The sequence below is a fragment of the Dermacentor silvarum genome, chromosome 5 (genome assembly GCF_013339745.2).
Source record: "Dermacentor silvarum isolate Dsil-2018 chromosome 5, BIME_Dsil_1.4, whole genome shotgun sequence".
NCBI classification, from domain to species: domain Eukaryota; kingdom Metazoa; phylum Arthropoda; class Arachnida; order Ixodida; family Ixodidae; genus Dermacentor; species Dermacentor silvarum.
In genome coordinates this window covers 103,099,003-103,119,622 of record NC_051158.1, presented here as the reverse complement: position 1 = coordinate 103,119,622, position 20,620 = coordinate 103,099,003, and the positions used below count along the sequence as shown (strand labels likewise).

The 20,620-nt window shown below is 45.9% G+C and overlaps 1 protein-coding gene across 1 annotated transcript; it reads left to right on the top strand.

Annotated features, from left to right (window-relative positions):
* Window positions 1–12,944: 12,944 nt before the first annotated feature.
* LOC119453686 (uncharacterized) lies at window positions 12,945–16,355 on the top strand. Its single transcript, XM_037715731.2, has 2 exons — window positions 12,945–13,247; window positions 16,107–16,355. Exons 1-2 carry the CDS (start codon window positions 12,945–12,947, stop codon window positions 16,353–16,355), a joined length of 552 nt encoding a protein of 183 aa, XP_037571659.1.
* The last annotated feature ends 4,265 nt before the right edge of the window (window positions 16,356–20,620 follow it).

The window sequence follows — 20,620 nt, the reverse complement described above, 5'->3', positions numbered from 1 at the left end:
GGATAAGGTCATAACGGAAGAGATCAACCGCATTTGGGAATCGGGTGTATTTCCAGATGAGTGGAAGGTTGCATCCGTGGTTCTCATTCCCAAGCCTGGGCGCAGCCCCGGAATTGAGAACCTCAGGCCCATCTCCCTCACGTCTTGTTTGGGCAAGGTAGTGGAGCATGTGATAAATGATCGGATCTCTAAGCACATTGAGGAGGAGGGTCTCTTTCCCAACAACATGATAGGCTTCAGGCCTCACCTCTCCGCGCAGGACGTCATGCTACTCATCAAGCACGATATATTAGATAAAGACACCAGGGACACGAGGGCCATTCTCGGTCTCGATCTGGAAAAGGCCTTTGACAACGTGTCGCATAAACATATTCTAGACTCTATCTCCCGCCTTGACTTAGGGGAAAGATTTTACAGATTCGTGCACTCTTTTCTCGGAGATAGGAGGGCCACAATCAAATTGGGTGACCTGAAATCGGAAGCTTATGATCTAGGAAAAAGGGGTACTCCACAGGGGTCGGTTGTCTCGCCGCTCTTATTTAACATAGCGATGCAGGGCTTGGCGAACGAGCTTGACCAGATGGAGGGTATTGGCTCCGCAATCTATGCGGACGACTTCGCCCTCTGGTGCTCTGGCGGGTCAGAAGGCCACGTTGAAGACGCACTGCAAGAGGCGGTGCATTGCGTAGAAAAACACGTCAATCGGATGGGTCTCCGGCTATCGCCTTCCAAATCGGAGTTACTTCTATATCGTCCCACTAGAAGAGGACCCAAGCCTAGAGGGTGGAGGCCTCCAGAGGAGATTGATATTGGCGTGCGAACGTCGTCCGGCAGCGATATCCCAAGGGTTCGTTCTCTCCGGGTGCTAGGCATGATCATTGAAGCTAACGGTCAGCACGGGCGTACTATAGATAAGCTTAGAGGACATGCTGAAGGAGTAATCAGACTCATTGCAAGGTTTTCTAACAGAAAAGGAGGCCTTAAGGAAGATAATCTCCTCAGGCTTTTCCACGCGTTTCTCATGAGCCATGTGAATTATGTCACTCCGATGCACAGATGGCAGAAACACGAAATGAACAAGTTGAACACGCTCATCAGGAAAAGTATTAAGAGAGTCCTAGGACTCCCAATGCGCACAAGCACAGAAAACCTAGCAAGCCTAGGCGTCCACAACACATTAGAGGAAGTTATCGAAGCGCAGCAATCCGCACAAACTGCTAGACTCTTGTCTACAGAGGCGGGAAGAGGGATCCTGGCTAAGGTCGGGATCAATCCGAAGACGTTAAGGGATAGGAACGTTCAGCTTTCGGATAGTGTGAGGCAGGCTATTAAGGTCTCCCCAATTCCGAGGAACGTGCATCCGACTTTCAACACTGGCAGGAGGACGGCTCGCGCCTCTGCGCTTTTGCGGTACGCACATGCGCACGAGGCAGAGTCATGTTTTGTAGATGCTGCCCAATACGAAGGCGACTCCAGCCATTTGTTGCTAACGTCGTGGACATGAAGGGTCGAGTGTTATCGGCCGCGTCAATCAGGACGTCATCGGCTTGCAAGGCGGAGCAGCTGGCCATTGCGCTGGCGCTCCTTCGGTCGGACAGGGAAGATATTTATACGGACTCGAGATCAGCCCTTCGAGCTTTCTCGACTGGGGCAGTTTGTGAAGAGGTTGGTAGGGCACTTGAGGGTAAGGTGTTTACTCATCACGTCATTACATGGTTCCCGGCGCACGAGGGCGCAGAACTAGGGGGGCTAGCCAACGTTAATGAGTTGGCCCATGCCCGGGCGCGAGGTCTTGCCGGCCGCGCCGGGCACTGGGAGGCCGGTGTGCCGGGTGGGACCGGCGACGGGCTTGGTCCGACCTTTTCGGAGGCAGAACCCCCCCCCCCCCCCCGTTTCAGGGACATTCTCTCCACCTTCAACGAGATCACTAGCCACTATCAGATGAGTCGCAGGGCTTTCCCCCTGCCACATCGAAATCTCACGAGGCCTCAAGCCGTGACCCTCAGGCTAATACAAACGAACTCGTATCCCACACTCTCCATCATCAGTAGGTACACGGAGGTCTCCCCTCTTTGTCCCGACTGTGGCGGAGTTAGCGATTTCAAACACATGCTCTGGGAGTGCCCCTCTTTACAGCACCCCACGGACGACGTATTGATGGCGGACGCATTTTATTCATTGGTCAAGAGCCATGAATGGATTAATCAACTCCGGGCTGTCCAGAAGGCCCACGATGCGGCGGTGAGGCTTGGCCTTCCCGTCCCAACGTGGGAGCGGCCCGCAGTCTTGCCCCTATAAAAACGGGGTGAAGATTCTTCAGGACCTAAATAAATGTTACCACCACCACCACAACATACAGGAAGGGCATGCGAACAAACATTTGTACAATTCTGAAGTGCCTATGGCATTTCTTCTACACGTGGAGAAGCTGCAGTTTAACTCCGAAATAATTCACAATGTGACTTAGTTTTGTTTGGAGTGTGCATATGAGGGGGAAAAATGTGCATGACATGCAGTAAGAACAAAACATGCAAAATGTGCAGTAAAACATGTTGGATGATAATATTCTGTTGAATTTTAGGGAAATTAAAGTGCAGGTTAAAAATGCGTATAAATTTTGTTGTTTAACACGCCAAAACCAGGATATGATTATGAAGCACGCCCTAGTGCGGGAATCCGGAATAATTTGGACCACTTGGGGTTCTTTAAAGTGTAGCCAATGCACAATACAATGGTGTTTTTGCATGTCTCGAAATGCCGGTGCTGTGACCGGGATTCGATCCCACGTCCTCAGGCTTAGGAACGCTACGCCAAAGCCCCTAGGTCACCACGGCGGGTGAAACTGTGTACTATCATTTAAACAGCATACCTGTACCCTCGAACAGATAAGCAATTGAAATGAGTCGCATACATCGAAGTTTGCCTTGTGAGTATCAAGAAGTACAGTTTCATGGTTCTTTCTTGAAATTTATGATATGTGACAGTTGATGTGACACGGACTTCGACGTCCTAATTTTATGTATGGGTGACTGACGCTGCACTAATTATATTTTTCTTCGTAATATGGAACTTAGTCCGCCGAGTGCGCCTCAGCAGCACATCGGGATACTAAGGGGCAATATGTGTCGATCAATTTCTCGTCATGGTTAATAAGGAGATCCTTTCACGTAAATACGTTTCTTGTTTCAGAGCGTGTGTGCTGAAAGCAGACTGCTTGTACGCGCTTTGTGTGCAGCCACCAAAATGATGCGAAAAACTTTCGCTGTCTCAGTGTTTAAACCTTTCGACGCCATGCACCAGAAATATACACAAATAACACGCTCGGCCGGCCACCGAAACGCCTCATGCATCATGGCAAGGTTGGGATTGCCTTTTTACGGGTTAGTCGCGTCCTGGAAAAAAAAAGAGAACCGGGAGAGAAAAGTTACTTTTCAACGATGGGCTGCCGGCTCTTATCACAGATGACGACACGCGCCAGCATATCGGGCTTTCAAGTGAAGCGGCGATGGTTCTTTTTCGAAACGGTATTTATTTTTGTTCCGCGGCATAACATACGTCATCGGGGCAGATTTAAAAATTTTAATGTCCTAAGTCAGGTGGTGGTCCCCAGTTGAAATTAACTGTGCCCTAAAAATATGGACTTATGCAATCGCTTTCTTTTGGGCGCGGTGACAACTTTGTAATTTAACCCACAACAGAACTTTATACAATGTGTTCTTTTCCAATAGCTCAACAGAAGGCTCATTAGTCCTACTAACTTAGAGCCTCATTATCGGAGACAGGCTAAAAACACATTAATATATACAATAAGGAGTGCAATAATTCCCACCGTGACTTGACATAGGTACCTTGGCATACTTCATTTAATAATCCTGGTCAGCCTACTCGCATAACAGCATTACTAATCACATAAATCACAAAAAGCAACCACGTACCTCGTTTCATTGCGTAAGAGAGGCCAAAATTATAATAGGAATGCACAGTATGGAATTAGTATGGAATCGACAGCAAAATACGGAGCGATCTTTTCGAAGTTTTGCACAACTTTTAAAAAAGGCTTTACAGATAAGATAATTCTAGTCCTTAAGCAAGGTTATTCATAGAGGCGGACATCGCTGGTTCGAGAAATGAAAACATCTATTCAAATAATGAACAAAACCTAATTATTTACCTTCTTAATTAATTACATTGCGGCACATATACCAACCTATGAATGGTAGCTGGTGAGTTTGCATGATGTATCCACTTGGAATGAATTTCTAGAATGACACCAGTTTGGAGATGAGGGCCATCAAACACGCCGTGGAAATGCAATGCTGTTCCACTTGTAAATAGCTTTCTGTATTTGTTTCACGTCACAAGTTTTTATTCATACCATTGCGTTTTGTGTAATAACAAATATGAGAACAGGGATTACATAATAAATCAAGTGCAAGTACACCACCCCCACCTCTCAAACTAAATGAATGGATTGTAAATAGCCTATACATTAACTACGTTTTCGCAGCTGTGGATACAAAACTGATGAAAAAAAGTTATAAAGGTCACCTGTGCTCTGTGGAGACGCCACTGCGACGGTATCAATTATTACTGCTACTAGAAATACCCATAACACCCCTTCAGAAATGCCAAAATCCTGTAAATTATATTTTACAGCTGAACAGCGTGTGTCCGTTGCACAGTCATCATGCGGTCTCGTCCCTACACCAAACACACTTTCATGCACACCGCAGCCTTTAGAGTGCGACTCGCAAATATGCGATCCGTAAGATTCAGGACGAACATGAGAACTGGCACATGGATAGACATGTAATACACACAAACATCTGCATCCGTTACGCTATGATAAGCTACCCATGCGTTGTTTGGTGATAAGCCACAAATTGATTAAAACATGAAAACTCTCACATGACTGAAAAAGTAGCCATTTATTCCAATTTTCTTGAAAACATCGCTCCCGGCCATGCTGCTTATAAACGTGGAAAGCGTGGTTCGGGAAAAAAGTTGACAGTCACTTCAACATACGCTAAAGAGGCGCTCACGAGACATTCATTAAATTACTTGACATTATCATTCGAATGTGCTGTTATTTCCTGTTACTTGTTTTATACTAACAACGGTCGTGGGTTAGAGTGCCTTAATAACTATACCTTAATTAACTGTGCCTTAATTAATTTCGCCTTAATTAACACCAAATATCGGGTGTTAGAATCCCACCAATGGTGGCGGTTTCGACCACCAATGGTTGCACCATCACTTTTGGTGTCATGAATTTTGGTCCCACTAAAAGTCGAGGGTTTTACTTCCACCAAAGGTTGTGGGTTCGAGTGCCTTAATAAACTTTGCTGTAATTAACACCCTAATGGTGGTGGGTTTGAGTGCGTTTATTGTCTCTACCTTAATTAATTGCGCCTTAATTAACTTCACCTTAATTAACACCAAAGGCCGTGGGCTCGACTCCCACCAGTGGTCCTGCGTCACTCTCCTATCAATTTTGGTGTAATTTGAATTTCTGTTCCATAACGCCGTACATCGGATTTTTCTACCCATGAACCACCAGTTTTCTTCGACCTCTCACGAGGAATCCAAGCACGCGACCACCATCGCATCGTATGTTAGTGGCCGTCACGACCAGTTTGCAGAGCCAGACGCAACCTGGCAACTACGGAGGAGACTACGATAGCATAAGTATAACGGGTGTGCATATTCTGCTTGCACGAAAACACGGAATCACAGAATACCTGAATTGGAATAGGGAGCGATCAGCCACAGTGAAACAAATCCAACAAGAGCGGACACTACCATAGAGCCCAGCGTCCGGATGGACTGCAGTGCCCTATGCGGCTGATGCGAATAACTGAACCACACTTTCCGTTTCGGTTTTGAGCGCGGGCAGTTAGAACGCTGGCTAGTACGTGTTACGCCTGCTACGCTGACCGGTCCGGTATGTGTCATTGTCAGATGTGTATCATTGTGGCATGACATCTCTCTCATGTCATGAAGCTCGACTACGCTATCGTTCCTGCTTTCCATCTTTAACTCGGCCTTACTCTCTTTCATTGTCGATGTTCGTGCTCTTTCTTGCAGCATCTTGATTTCCTTCTCTAGGAACTGTTTCCTTTCCTCGTAAGCTTTCTTAGCTGCAGCATGTTCGGCTAATCTAACGTCCTCGACACATTTCCTTTCATCCTCAATTAGTTTGAGGCCCTGCTCTTTGTTGAGCTTCTGCTCACGAATAGTAGCCAATATCGCCTCCCAATCCATCTCTGCAACTCCCGAGTATCAGTGACTGGGCTGAAATAGAATCCCGGAACGGATCCTGGCAAGCTCGCCAATTGTAGTGTGTTTTCGTCACTGATCTCGGGGGCGTGCGGGTGTTATGAGAGAGATGGAGGTGGAAGACGCATGGCAACACAGCAATAAGATTTTAATTTCACACAAACTCAAAACTCAAACTAAAAACTCACTCAAGCAGCGACGTAGCCCCATAGGCTAGTGTTGTCCGACTGACGAGTGAAGGGCTAAGACTAACTTAAAGGACACCCTAATTAGCTACTGGTTTTGGATATGGCTGAGAGCCGTGTATATATGTTACATTTAATTTGTTTATTGTTCGCAGTTATACTTTAGTTGGATTTTCTGTGTTTGTTACATTAAATCATGTTTGCTGTGTTGCCAAGCGTCTTCCACCCCTATCTCTTTTAACACCCGCATGCCCCCGAGATCAGTGACACACGACAGCTCGTCAAAATTGCGGCAAAAAAGTGCGGCCCTCACACGAGTCTGTAGATTGATTATATCGCCTATATGAATTGTAGTAACATTTACTTACTAATTAAAATAACAAACATTGTGCAATGCACGGATCATGTAAACCTGTAAATATATCGCTGGATGATCACGAGCAGTCGCTGTCACAAGGCTGGCATTATGACGAACGCCGGCAGTGGGAGCGAACGGTTCGTGCAGCCATGTGTTTCACCGCGACTCCGAAAATTAGATTCACCATCATCATCATCATCATCGTCATCATCATCTGCATATTTTTGTGTCCACTACAGGACGGCCTCTGTCAGCGATCTCCAATTACTCCTGCCTCTTAGCTTAGGCTATGCGATCTGCAACACTTGGAGCGCGGAAAAACAGCCTAAGAAGGAAGACAGTGTGCATGAGGTTAGCAGCCTCCCTGCTCGCCCTTTATCATTGCACCGCCCAGTGATTACCTACAATTGAATATGGCACGCGGGCCGCGTAATCGTCAACCGCGCACAGTCTTTTGCAGCTGCGGCAGGGCTAGATGTGAAGACGCGTGTCCTCTTCCCCATGCGCGCATTTGATCACGTGACCTCGAACTAACCCGAATATTGAGCGCGTGGGAAGATAATGCCCATCAAGCCGCCATCATTTTTGGCTTAGTGTTACGGGCTTTTTTCTCGCGCCAACAGTGTATGGGTCGCTAACTCATGACTTTTGTACTTTATACGGAATATCACGGCGGCGATGACAGCGAAAATTTGCCTGGAGTGTCGGTACCATTGCTCTCGCAATAAAGTGAGAAATTGAAAGCCGGCGACTGCGGTGGTTGCAATGCACACCGGCTACAAACACAGCATGAGCACCAGCGACAAAACCGACAATGGGCACCTCGCTTACCGGTACATCGCCAGAACCCGTCTGACGCTGAAAAAGAAGCGTATTTTCCACCGTATAAGCACCAGCGGAAACATAACACTATAAGCGCGGGGAGACAGTGCACGCGCAGGGACCAGCCATCTCGGATGGCCCAAGCTTCAACTCGGGGCCGATTAACTTCAAAATAAAGCGCGTGACCCGCGTATGTATGGCAGAGGCAGGAAAAGTACGAATTGAGGACCCGTGTGTTCTAGCTGATAGGCGAAAGAAGACTCCACGCCGCTATCAAGAAGCTTCCTCAGCTCCCATGTTTCCATCACCGAGTCACATGTGCCGCCAGAGGTTATATTAAGATCTTGACACAGTGCTGCCTTCGTTAAACAAGAGGAATCCACCTGATATGTGGCAGCATAAGTCCCACATTGAGCAGCTTGCCATAGGGAAGGAAGACGAAGTATAGTATATAACATAGTTCTAGGGTGACGACCTTGAACCAGGACGCCTGATTCTGCACAGAAATATGCTGATTGGCATTTTAAGCCAACAAAGGTCGACATCATTGCACACATTCGAGGACGTCGTGCCCATGTTTACGGGGGGCAAGGGCGAGCACCTGCGAAACCTTTTGCCGGAGATGAACAAGCTAAAAAAAATTGCGTTGGCAATACCGGTCTCATCGACCACATCCGAGAGGCCTTTTTCTTGCCTTGTGCGGCTGAAAATGTACTTGCGGTTGATGACTGGACCAGCCCATTTGAACCATCTGGCAATTTTGCACTCCCACAAAGAACTCTGCATCTGCAGAGTTCTTTGTGGGAGACAAAAGCAGAAGACAAAGATAATGTTCAATAGCCTGGCAAGGGAACAAGAATTCAGGATCGCCAGTCAGCCTCTAGAATCTGTAAAGGAATATGTTTATCTAGGTCAATTACTCACAGGGGACCCTGATCATGAAAAGAAATTTACAGAAGAATAAAATTAGGTTGGAGTGCATACGGCAGGCATTGCCAAATCCTGACTGGGAGCTTACCACTGTCGTTGAAAGAAAAGTGTACAATCATTGCATTCTACCGGTGCTAACATACGGGGCAGAAACTTGGAGGTTAACAAAGAAGCTCGAGAACAAGTTAAGGACCGCACAAAGAGCAATGGAACGAAAAATCTTAGGAGTAACGTTAAGAGACAGGAAGAGAGCGGTGTGGATCAGAGAACACACGGAGGTAGACGATATTCTAGTTGACATTAAGCGGAAGAAATGGAGCTGGGCAGGCCATGTAATGCGTAGGATGGATAACCGGTGGACCATTAGGGTTACAGAATGGATACCAAGAGAAGGGAAGCGCAGTCGAGGACGGCAGAAAGTCAGGTGGGATGATGAGGTTAGGAAATTCGCAGGCGCAAGTTGGAATACGCTAGCGCAAGACAGGGGTAATTGGAGATCGCAGGGAGAGGCCTTCGTCCTGCAGTGAACATAAATATAGGCTGATGATGATGATGATGATGATGATGATGACAAAGAACTCTCCCGCAAAATCAATTTGAATAAGATTGCAGACAACTTCATTTCCAGATCAATCGCCCGAATGAACACTTCTTCAATGATAGTGAAATCATTGCATCAGACAACGAACTGATGTCTTTAATAGGAGAAAGAAAGGCACCAACCTACAAGTCAAAGCAAACTACCTGGCTTAAAAAACAACGCACAAAGTTATACAAAGGAACGAAAATGGGGTCGATAACAGCGCAAGCAGAGTGAGGGCATTTGGGTGAGAAAAGACACGTGGTTGCGCTATCTGTAAACCTCTCTAGTCTATCTGTGCATTTTCCTTATTATTTTTATTCGTCATATGCTGCATTTGCCGCTCAATAACACAATCCACGCTGTTCCTATATTTGCTATGGAGTCCTTTCGCGTTTTTGAGATATCGCTGTCTTATTTAAACATTTGTTAATAGGTTTATTTATTTGGGCACATGACAACTTTTACTCAATAATTCTTTATTCTGCCTCCGGAAAATAAACGAAACCAGTGGCATAGGACATGCTTTGACAAGTTATGAAACTATTGCGTTATGGAATCACATTGTACTTATGCTAATAATTCTAGTCATAAGTTGTGTTAAGAAATTGTTATATATCGTTTAATTTTGTTATGTCTTATCTTCCCAATAAACGACCTTTCGTAAGAAAAATATTTCTTCATTATGTCTTTTGTTTTAAAACTTTTACAAGGCGTTACATTCCTTTTTTCAAAGGCGTGTACTTGTGCTACTTAATACGCACAAAACACACTTATCTCCCTAACGTGTTTAACTGAATCAGCTTGTCGCATGGCTCAACCAAGAGACGCCGTTAGCGGTGCGAGGGAACACAAGCTGTAAAACTGAATTGTCTCTTACCCTGAGGTCTTTAAAGTACTCATATATAAGCTCGGCACTTCAGTGAACAATCTTTCGAGGTGACACGAAGTTTACAGTGTAACTGTTATTAGTAGTAATATATATATATATATATATATATATACATGCATACATGGGTGGGGTTCGGAAAGCTGGTCAGGCCACAGCCTCACCCCCCCCCCCTTCTTTTTTGGCTGAGTCCTCATCATTTTTGCTGAGTCATGCTCATGCCAATGACTTCTACCACCATGCCTTAGTGTTTCCTTCACTTAGTACCCACGTCCGAATCCATTTCAGTGGTTTTTGAGTGTTATTTTCGTTTGTTGAGTCATTGTCGTTTTTGCTGAGTCATGCTCATGACTGTGACTGCTGGAATCATGTTTTAGTGTTTCCTTTACTTAGTACCCACGTCCTAACTCATTTCAGTGGTTTTTGAGTGTTAATGCTGGTTTGCATAGTTAATGTTTTTCACTGGGTCATTGTGATTTTAGGTGGCTGCTTTATGACCTACATGACACGCATGTCAAAACATTTATGGCATGACCTATCACTTATGTTCGCCGTACACTGTTGTCATACTATGCCAATTTTGGTACCTACCAGGTATCAAACGACAAGGTACCAGGTACTAAACGACTATGAGAGTACCAAGACGTAGGGAGCTGTTTCATGATCTACATGACACACATGTCATGATATTCATGTCGTTAACTATCATTTATGTTCGTCATACACTCTGATCATATTATGCCAATTTTGGTAAATACCAAGTGAACGATACGACCATGAGAGAACCAAGACGTGGGCGGCTAGCTATATAGGTGGATGGATAGATAGATAGATAGATAGACAGATAGATAGATAGATAGATAGATAGATAGATAGATAGATAGATAGATAGATAGATAGATAGATAGATAGATAGATAGATAGATAGATAGATAGATAGATACTGTCAAAGTAGCAAATGTTCGCCAAGAAATGCTTCGCATTTAAAATCGGGAGCCATTCCACTCTGTCAAGGCGGATGACCAGCGACGCTGTTTACCACGTAGGCGCGTTGCTCGTGGACAGTCCGGTCTATACGCGGTCTACCCATTACGATGGCAGAAGAGAAGTGAAATTCAAAATGGAGAACGGCAACTTCTTTTTCTGGTTTTTTTTTTATACACATTCGCGTAGACGACGGGACCGCCGTCCTGAGAAGCCGGAGGAAACTGGACACGCGTGACGTTTCGACGGTACCGCCACCACGGGAGAGCGGAAGGAAAGGAAACTAGATACGCAAGCTCTTGGAACGCCGACAAAGAGATGGCGGTGCGAACGTAGACATGGCCGACGCGGGTCGCACAGCGGCCGTACTTTGAGACACTTTTATTATCTACCTGGGAGTCCACAGATTATGAAAATGGTGCTTATTGATAGATTCTCTACTCAAAGTGCATATCCGAGGGATACCAACGAGCCACCACAATAGGGAATTCACCACAAATCAGGTGGTTGTAGAGATCGCAGAGCTTCTGGGATTAGACGAAAAGTAGACAAAAGTAAAATTGAGAAGGAAAACAATGTTGTGTATTCGGGCGTAGTTGTTGTTGTTGTTGTTGCCTCAAAACATGGCTCGTACCCACGAGGGGGATTGGCCACACTGGATAAAATAAAACATGCACCTAACAACGAACAAAATGGTAAAGGTGAATAATCAAAATTAAGATTTTGGTAATTCCTTAACACAGATTTTAAGATGTCCTATACATAAATTAACTAAATAAAAATTAAGAGAAAACTAACTACAAGTAGTTATCCTCGTCTCCTGTGACGCTTTTTTTTCGTCGGGTAAATAAATCAGTCGAATGATTCGAAGGATATTAGCGAAGCAGTTGTTTTATCTCTGAAAATTAAACAGATTTCAAAACGAACTCATTTGCCTTCGGCCCAATGACGAATACCCGTCATGGCGGCTTGTGTGTTGCGCGGCTAAGCCCGATGTCGCGCGATCAAATCTAGGCCGCGGCGGCCGCATTTCGAAGGGATCGAAATCCAAGAACGCGCGTGTACCGTGCATTTGGTGCACGTTAACCTTTTAACTGGTAGCTCAACAATATTGTTGGCCTAACAAAAGCATCTAGAAGAACTAGACAAATTCAAATATTAGCCTGTGCCTTTCGACTTACCTTTATTTATGTACCTGCTCAACAGTGGTATTCAATAAAATGACGAGAGTGAGCAGCAGCAGATGTTGATGTTGATCCCCTTAACGTCTTTGGCACATACCCACTCACGGGGATTGGATGTATTGTTCACAAAACCTGAAGGCTTCTTCGTTATCTTCTTAGCACACGTGGGGGTCATATTCTCGCCAATGCGATTTTATTCATTTTATAAACAAGCTCTTATTTCCTAACTTCGTAAACGTACATCTCAAGAGCACACATTGACCTCGCCAAAGCAAGTGCCAGCGACCAGTTTGGGCCATACAGTTACCTTTCACCGCCTGGTCAACAAAAATTTGGCCTACTGTATGTCGCTTAGTTTTTAGAGAAACTGTTTAATATTTCAATTGGTATGCATTTGAGCAAAGTAAAGAAGAACTAAAGCAATAAAACAATTCTAGGTCAAGTCTATCTTATCTCTGCCAGTTAAAGGGTTACAGAACCCCAGGTGGTGAAAAGTAATCCGGAGCCCCCCACAACGGCGTGCCTCATAATGAAATCGTGGTTCCGACTCGTAAAATCCCAGAATTGATTTTTTCACAATGACGAACCAGTAGCGCAGTCTTGCTGTTACGTAAATTAAGTAACCACCTTCTGTACTCAATTACCTGCCGCTGGCGGTATCATCGAGGTCGCGAGCCACGCCGCATTGGGTAGCAGAAGGAGACAACGAAGAAGTTCCGGTCTCGCTGCGAAGATGGCAGCCGGAGGGAGGGGGGAAACGGCCGCGGCGACGTTCAAGTACGACCGCAACGCGGGCGACGGCCTCGCGGTCGACATCGGGGCTCCGGTATCGACTGTGGCACTGGCGCGCATTCGCCGGGAGCTCGAAGAGATCCGGTACAGGCCACTGAACAACTGCTCCGCGGGGCCCCTGTACACGTCCGACCTGTTCAACTGGACCGCCACCATCGTGGGTCCTGAGGACACGCCGTACGAAGGAGGCGCCTTCCTGCTCGACATCCGTTTCCCCGCGGACTACCCCTTCAGCCCGCCCATGGTGAGTGTCTGTCTTCGTCCGTAGGCATGGGTCCAATCCTTGCATACAACAAAATCCTTAACGGATGTTTCCCGATCGGACTGCTGATACGCGGAAGAGGGCGAAGCCGTATGGGGCACTTCGCATGTCTACTGCTGTGTTCGAGCGTGGTCGTGGCTGTAGTTCTGAGACAGCGCTTCCGCGATGATGATGACTATTAGTTGGCATCCCCATCGAAACGGGATAGTGACAAGTGATCACACAGCCTACTAAAGCTAATCTGGTATATGCTACACATTCCGGATGTTTTCCAGTGCCACGGCGTCGGTTTTGCGGAAGCGCTCTAAACGAACAGCCAGCTAAAACCGTGCTCCAACGCCGCAGAAGTGAGCGCCCCCTCCCCCCTTCACAGTGCAGCGACATTTCGCTACAGCCTCCGTACCTAGATCGCAAAAAAAGCGATAGCAACATATCACTGCATTGTGGAATGTACAGGTGTTAATAGCTGCTGCTGCGGTCGAGCGAGGCCGTGGCTGCCTGTTCTAAGAGAGACTCCCACACGCAGATTCCGTTCCAGGACCATGTCGTCAGCCTTCACCGCCGCTAACATACAAAGACCCCCCACCGCGTCGTGCCGGTCAGAAAGAACATTGTTTCGCACATGTTCGAAGATTTGGGGCGCATTCATCTCGCATTTCGTGAACTTGCCGCTTGAGGCATCCCTACTTGCCGAGCAAGAAATGCTGGGCGCCTTTTCCCGCGAGAGTGGACTTGCCTTTACACAGCTCCGAACAAACTTATCAGTAAGCCTTCGACAAACGCGTGGAATAAAAGCTTGGGCACTACTGTCAGAGCAAGGGAAAAAAAAGCACAGCTCGATCATGACGTGTGGCTACTATAGTAGCCACACGTCATGATCGAGCGAATACTACTATAGTAGTATTCGTTTGACAACCGATTTAGCTTAAAATATAGGGTTTAAACTGCGGGAATAGCACTCTTAAGAGCCATGTCGCAATGGAAGGCTCCGGAATATTGTGAACAGTATTGCGTGTGTGTATTGCGCACCTATATCATAGTAAACGAGCGCTCTTATATTCCGCTCCAGTAGAAATAATACGGCAGCCACAACTGGGAATCGAATCCCCGCCTTTCTTCTCAGCAGCACGACGCCATGTGACCACTGAGCCATCGCGCCGGGTGACAGCCAACTTCTAAAGTACCCATTGATTATGGTAAACTTTTCGTACTGTTGCATATATGTCACTCTGCGACCTCACAATTTGATAGTGAAATCTGAGGGCAAATTAGGTGTTGATATGTGTTCTTCTGGAATACCTGCGTGAAAGAGATATGTATTACAACTGATGATACCCCAAGCTGGCGTTATTTAAGAACTATCGCTGCATCATTATACAGCGCTTTACTGTGTAGGGCTGGACAAGGATTTAAGCAATTTTTGTACGTGATGAAAAATTTCATCCGTAGCCCCTCCTGCATTCATCAACGCCTTCGGCGTTGAATGTAGATTATGAATAGGACTGTCACAACGCCGACTTTCGATGAATGTTCAGTCTCACACTATAGACTGCTAATGACGAATGTTCACTGACACGGAGCTATCATTGCGTCTTAATATGAACATTTCGATAGCCGTGAGGATGCACGCTCATCGTTCTGGAAGGAAAGTGGCAGAAATATACTGCTAATGTCTTATGTTGTTCTATGTGACTGCCTGAATTATAATGAACGAGAAGAGAGGAAAACGAGGGGAACGATTCTTGTTAATCATAATCTTATGAAGCTAACAGGTAATGATACATTTAGGTTGATTACATGTTGGCTTAATATGGTGGTCCTTAATATATAGGCAGTTATCGAGCTTGTGTGAAGGCGAGAGGAGCACCTACTACCTCGCGTTTGGATAGGACCATCTGCTGAAAACTTGGCAGTCATCGTGTGCTACCTGAGTAACGCAAAAAGGGAACGGGATCTAGGAAATTTCCAAGACGTACAAAAATACTGTCCAATTTTTCAAGTAAATTAAAAATGCTGTGAAGAGGGCAATTACGCCCAATGACCTGCAGATCTTCATGTCTCCTGGCCAGAAAAAATGGCGCAGTACTTCACAGTCGAAAGGAATAGACAAGAGCCTTTGACCATAACCGTGAGCGAACAATCAGGTGGATTCTTCTCGCAGTCTGTCTTTAATACGCTGCGAGTATGTCTTCAGGAAACCTCATTCAATTTTTGTTCAGCAGTTTAGGTGGGCAAATGCTCCACGTTAACGTCGTCACAAGGCTTTTTGCTCCACGCTCGCGCCGGAAAGAAGAAAACAAGCTGGGAAAAGAGACACTCTCTGACAAAATGTAGAAATGATAGAAGAAGAGTGGACCACATAAATTACAATGGCGCACGTGTGTATTAGGCGAACAAAAGCAGAAATCTCGCTTTGCGGTTTGCGAAGGCACCACATGGGTCGGCATCTCAAGGCGGTCATTATCGGGAACACGAGACATTTGCAAGATTTCGCGTGACTCGGCACAATACGCGTCTATGTATATGGTCTACGGAATTCCTGGCGCAGTGCCATTCCATTTGGTGAGATATTGGCGCTCTAGGCTCCGGACTGGCCGATGTACGCCGCCTACTGCCCAGGAACGCCATAGCCCGCGTACATCCATGTATGCGGTGCCTAATTACGCAAGAATCTCCCGAAGGTGACCTTATCTGCGACCGTGACAACTCTAAAATGACCGCCTTTTGTTCGCTGAACTGTGGAGCGTTGCTGCATTCTTCTAAATCAGAATGCTTTGTCTATTCACATGCAGTGTTTCAGTGTTTCTTTGTGTTGTGAGCCCTGCGTGCGTTCTTTCGCAGGTGAAATTCACCACAAAGATCTACCACCCAAACATCGTCGCCGACGAATTCATCTGCCTCGACATCCTGAAGACGCGCTGGACCCCGGTCTTAACCATATCGGACGTACTACTCTCCATCTGGTGTCTGCTCAAGGAGCCGAATCTGGAGGAGCCCGCCGATCCAGTGGCCGCCACCGTGTACTACGAGAACCGCACGCTCTACGAGAGCACGGCGCGCAAGTGGACTTCCGATCATGCGATGCTTTAGTGACGCCGTTACTGCGTCGCCTCCCGCAGGACATGATGACAACACGGGTAGACGAACGTGTCGAGCCGGCTGGCGTGGGCAGCCCGCGCTTACGCGTGCAAGCGAGTTGTTTGTGCCGGACTAGCGGTGAGCCCTGTTAAAATAAATGGCGGCCATCGCAGCGACCCTCATCGGCTTTCTTTATTCTCGAATTTGTCGATGGGTGCAATGCTCTAGGCACAAGCGGAATTACACCAATTTTCTTACTCCGCTTAAGATGATAGTGTAATGCGGTACAGATCGATTCAAGATACACAGAAGCGCATATGCAAGCATGCTTGTAGTGTTTCTGCACTTTCAGTCCATAATTTCTTTTAGCTCCTTATGTATCGTGCGCAAGCAGGCTCTACACAGTAACCACTTACGATATGTATAATGTATATATGTATACCTTCTTGTGTAATATAATACATAATCTAACTCTATAGACCTTTTCTTAATGGGCGCTGCCATATGGGGTAGGTAGTGGCACCATGCATAAGCTGTCTGCCTTCGCCCCCGTGCTGGCTTGGCCAAATGATCGGTGTTGTATGCCTACTAGTATACAAAGACTAAACAGCTAAAACACCTTCAAATCCCTCCGCAGCACGCCAACGGCAACACATTCAAGCAGCACACATGCCGGCTCGCACATAAACCAAATAGGAGGAAAGGCTCGTCAAGCGCCAATTTCCTCCTCGCCCAATGAAGAAAAGGCCTATAATTGCTGAAACATAGCTATACATATGCTCATCATAGAGCTCCCAGTGGTCAGTTTATGCCATAAGGAGAACTACGTGTTGCGTGGTTGCCGCCTCAGGTGTGTGTAGACTGACACACATGGAAATGGAGAACACCATGTGTCGTTCGGGAAAGAAACTAGCGCTGCTGCCAAAATGTGGGGTGCACGAAAGACGTTTCTTGAAAACCTAAATGATATAATACGGTGTTTCATTTTAGCTGCACCAAATTTTTAAAGATTGCCTGTGGCAGATAGCACAATTGTAATCCTTGATCTAAACTACTCGGTGAGGCGGCAATTACTTCCACGGGAAATCAAGATGCCTAATTGACTAATTCACATAAATACGCTAATTAACTCTTAAATAAATTATTTTACGGCACATCTTTCAACCTATGAACTATAGCCGCTGAGTTCGAAAGGCGTATCCACTTGGAACGAATTCTCAGGACTGAACCAGTTTCGAGATATTAATTTTCAGTGTCCGACGAAATGTATGGGCGTTCCAGTTAACTTTAATCTTGAATGCATAAAACAGCGCTTTCCTCAAAACGTTAACTTGAACGCCCATGCAATTCGTCGGACACTTTGAAAATTAATATCTTCGGAACTGGTTCAGTCCTGAGAATTCGTTCCAAGTGGATACGCCTTTCGAACTCAGCGCCTATAAATCGTACATTGAAAGATGTGCCGTAAAATAATATTGAAAAATTTATTTAGCGTAATTATGTTAATTATTGAATTCGGCGTTTTGATTTCTCGTGGAAGTAATGCCCGCCTCATCGAGTACTTTAGATCACGGATTATAATTGTGCTATCTGCCACAGGCATTTTTTTTTTAAATTGATACAGCTAAAATGAAACACCCTGTATAGATGCAACGCCCCACAAGGCGGAAAAATCATCGCCTTTCTCGCACTGAACATATTTTGTCGCACGTTGTATAATAACGAGTCAATAAATTTGATCCATGTCAAGCAAAAGTGCAAGAGTATATTTTACATTTTATTTCAATACACACTTCAGTAGTGTGGTAGCAAGTGACGAATGCGGGCGAGGTTTTCTCGCAGGGTGATTCCCGCGCCGTTGGTTTTTGACGCCGCCAGAGTTTCTGGATGCCGCATTCGCAGCTTCCAACAAGGGAAGGACTTTCATACTTTTTTTATTAATGAGGGCTTTTCCCCACAACTCTGTTTTAACGAATGCTTTCTTCAATCCGTCAAGCGAGTGGAAGATTTCAAGGTGATGACATTATACGCGTCGCTGAATAGTTCTCGACGTTGTTGGTTATTGAAAAAAAAAGATCATCCGCAGCTGTTTACAAATCCAAGTAACTTGTACATGAAAGAGGTATGCACTTCTCGCCCCCGTCAGTAGTCATATGTTCCTCTTTGCCACTGCCCAATATATATACCCAAGACATCGCAAACGCTTCATTATATTAGGCATAATTATTTAGATATAACCGAGTCTTTCAAGCGAATGCCTTCATCCGAGCTTAGCAGGTCATAGTACCCACTATAAACGACGCAGTTGGCTTCATTTTGCACTGGTTCTACTGATGCCGGCGGCGCGTACTGCTGAAGTGGTCATACGTCCGCTTCAGCTAAGGCTGTGATGCAAGCGGCATGCGTTGCTTGATTTTCTTTGACAAATGGCACAGACTAAGCTGCCTTCAGCTTAGTCTGGGAGGAGCAGTCCACAGGCTTAAAACTAAGCGCCCGATCTTTCTTGGGTATCTTAAAAACAGGAGTTGTGCTCTGCACCTTCGGCACTGCCAAGTTTCATGCTTCCCTTTCAATGTTCACCTGTAAAAATCTGCCTCTAAATACTCTTTATCTAATGTCTTGGTATTTTCGAAGTGTAAAGAATCAGTAGCTTCCCGCCTCTAATTGCAAGAAATAACAAAGACGGCAGCAGTCGGTGAAGGCGAAGTTTCGTCCGCAAGCAAGCAGATTATGTCGACTTGAGGAAGCTAGAAGAGGAGCAGAAATTGTGCTGCGCCTTAGCCACATTTGGTTTTGGAAACTCCTAGTGATAAATATATCAGCTGTCGCTGGGGTTGGTGTACGCGTGGCATAGCTAATTCTGTCATAGATCATTCGCATCAAAAAAAGAAGCGTGAGTCGTGGTACAATTACGACAATTTATTGCGGTTTTAGTACCTGGGCGCCCTAAGCTCGGCCGCACGTACCTAAAGCATGGGAGCGCAGCAATTGTTTTTTTTTTCACTAAACAGTGCACCAAGTTTGATCAGGTTTGTGGCATTTCAAAGAGGAAAAAAAACGGCAGAAGTCATCTCACGAAGACTGTCGAAGCTAGTGCGAATAACAATCGAGCAAAGTAGCGACAGTCAATATTTCCGAAGTCAAGACAATGGGATGACGTCACTGAAGTCATGACAATGAGAAAAGGACATTTTGACGACGGGGGCATGATGGGAATCGGAAACTGGAATGACAACGGTGCAATGACCCCGACAGCATTACGACCCCGAACACATGTCTAGTGGCCCAAGCTATTAGAAAACTTAGACCACTGGGTGGGAGTAGATTAGACTTTTGCAAGACCCTCTTAAACAATAACAATTTTACGTGAGCTGTAAAGTTATAAAATCAAATATGTTCATGTAAGTGCTTTAACGATTGGAATTGTGAGAACTGTGGTATGTTATTAGTACAAGGTTGCGCATTTAAACATTTCATGCTTGATTTTTGTTTTTTTGCTTTTCAATACTTCAGAATTGTCAATGAAAATTTAAGCTATAATTCATAATTCTGCTTCCTACGGTCGCTATATTTACTACTTCGCTTACAGTCAACAAAGTTTATCAGATCAATCCAGCAGATGTACATCATCGTTGCATCCACGGGGGATGAAGAACTTGCTGTGTAAAAGGCTTCTTAAATGTTTTAACGCTCGAAGACTTATTCTGAAGGCCTTGCCTGGCAAATTATCAGCTCTGAAGCCAAAACTTCTTGCACAGCCGACGTCACGAGTGAAATGACGCACTGACACCTGCGAGATTAGAGGGATTTTTTGCAGCGAAGTTGTTAAGGGCTGGGGTCTCCCAGGATCGTGTCACGTGTAGAAAAAAAACTATAATCATAATTGGTTCGAGCACCACCGTCTTTTCGAGCACACGGCGCCCCCTCCCTCCCGGCCGGCTGAGCTCCCACTATCTCTCTTCTCTGGCGCCAGTCGACCTTTTTTTATGCCGCGTTCCTCCCTGAGTATAGGTGGGCCCGGCTACGAGGCTAGCGCGGCAAGCCTGCTGGAAACTGCGCCAGACTACAGTTGAGCCGTGCTGGGAGGCTAGGGAGGCTAGGCCGGCGGCGCTCCTTGTTTGCGGCCCTCCGGCTCAGCGCTACCTCATGGAGTCGTATGAAAACGCCGGGTTGGCGGCGTTTTCAAACTTGGAATTGTAAAAAAGTGCGCGCTATACCGCGGTACGTTTGCTTCTTCATTGCGCGACCTAGGTCACCCTGGCGACCACGTGAGCGCG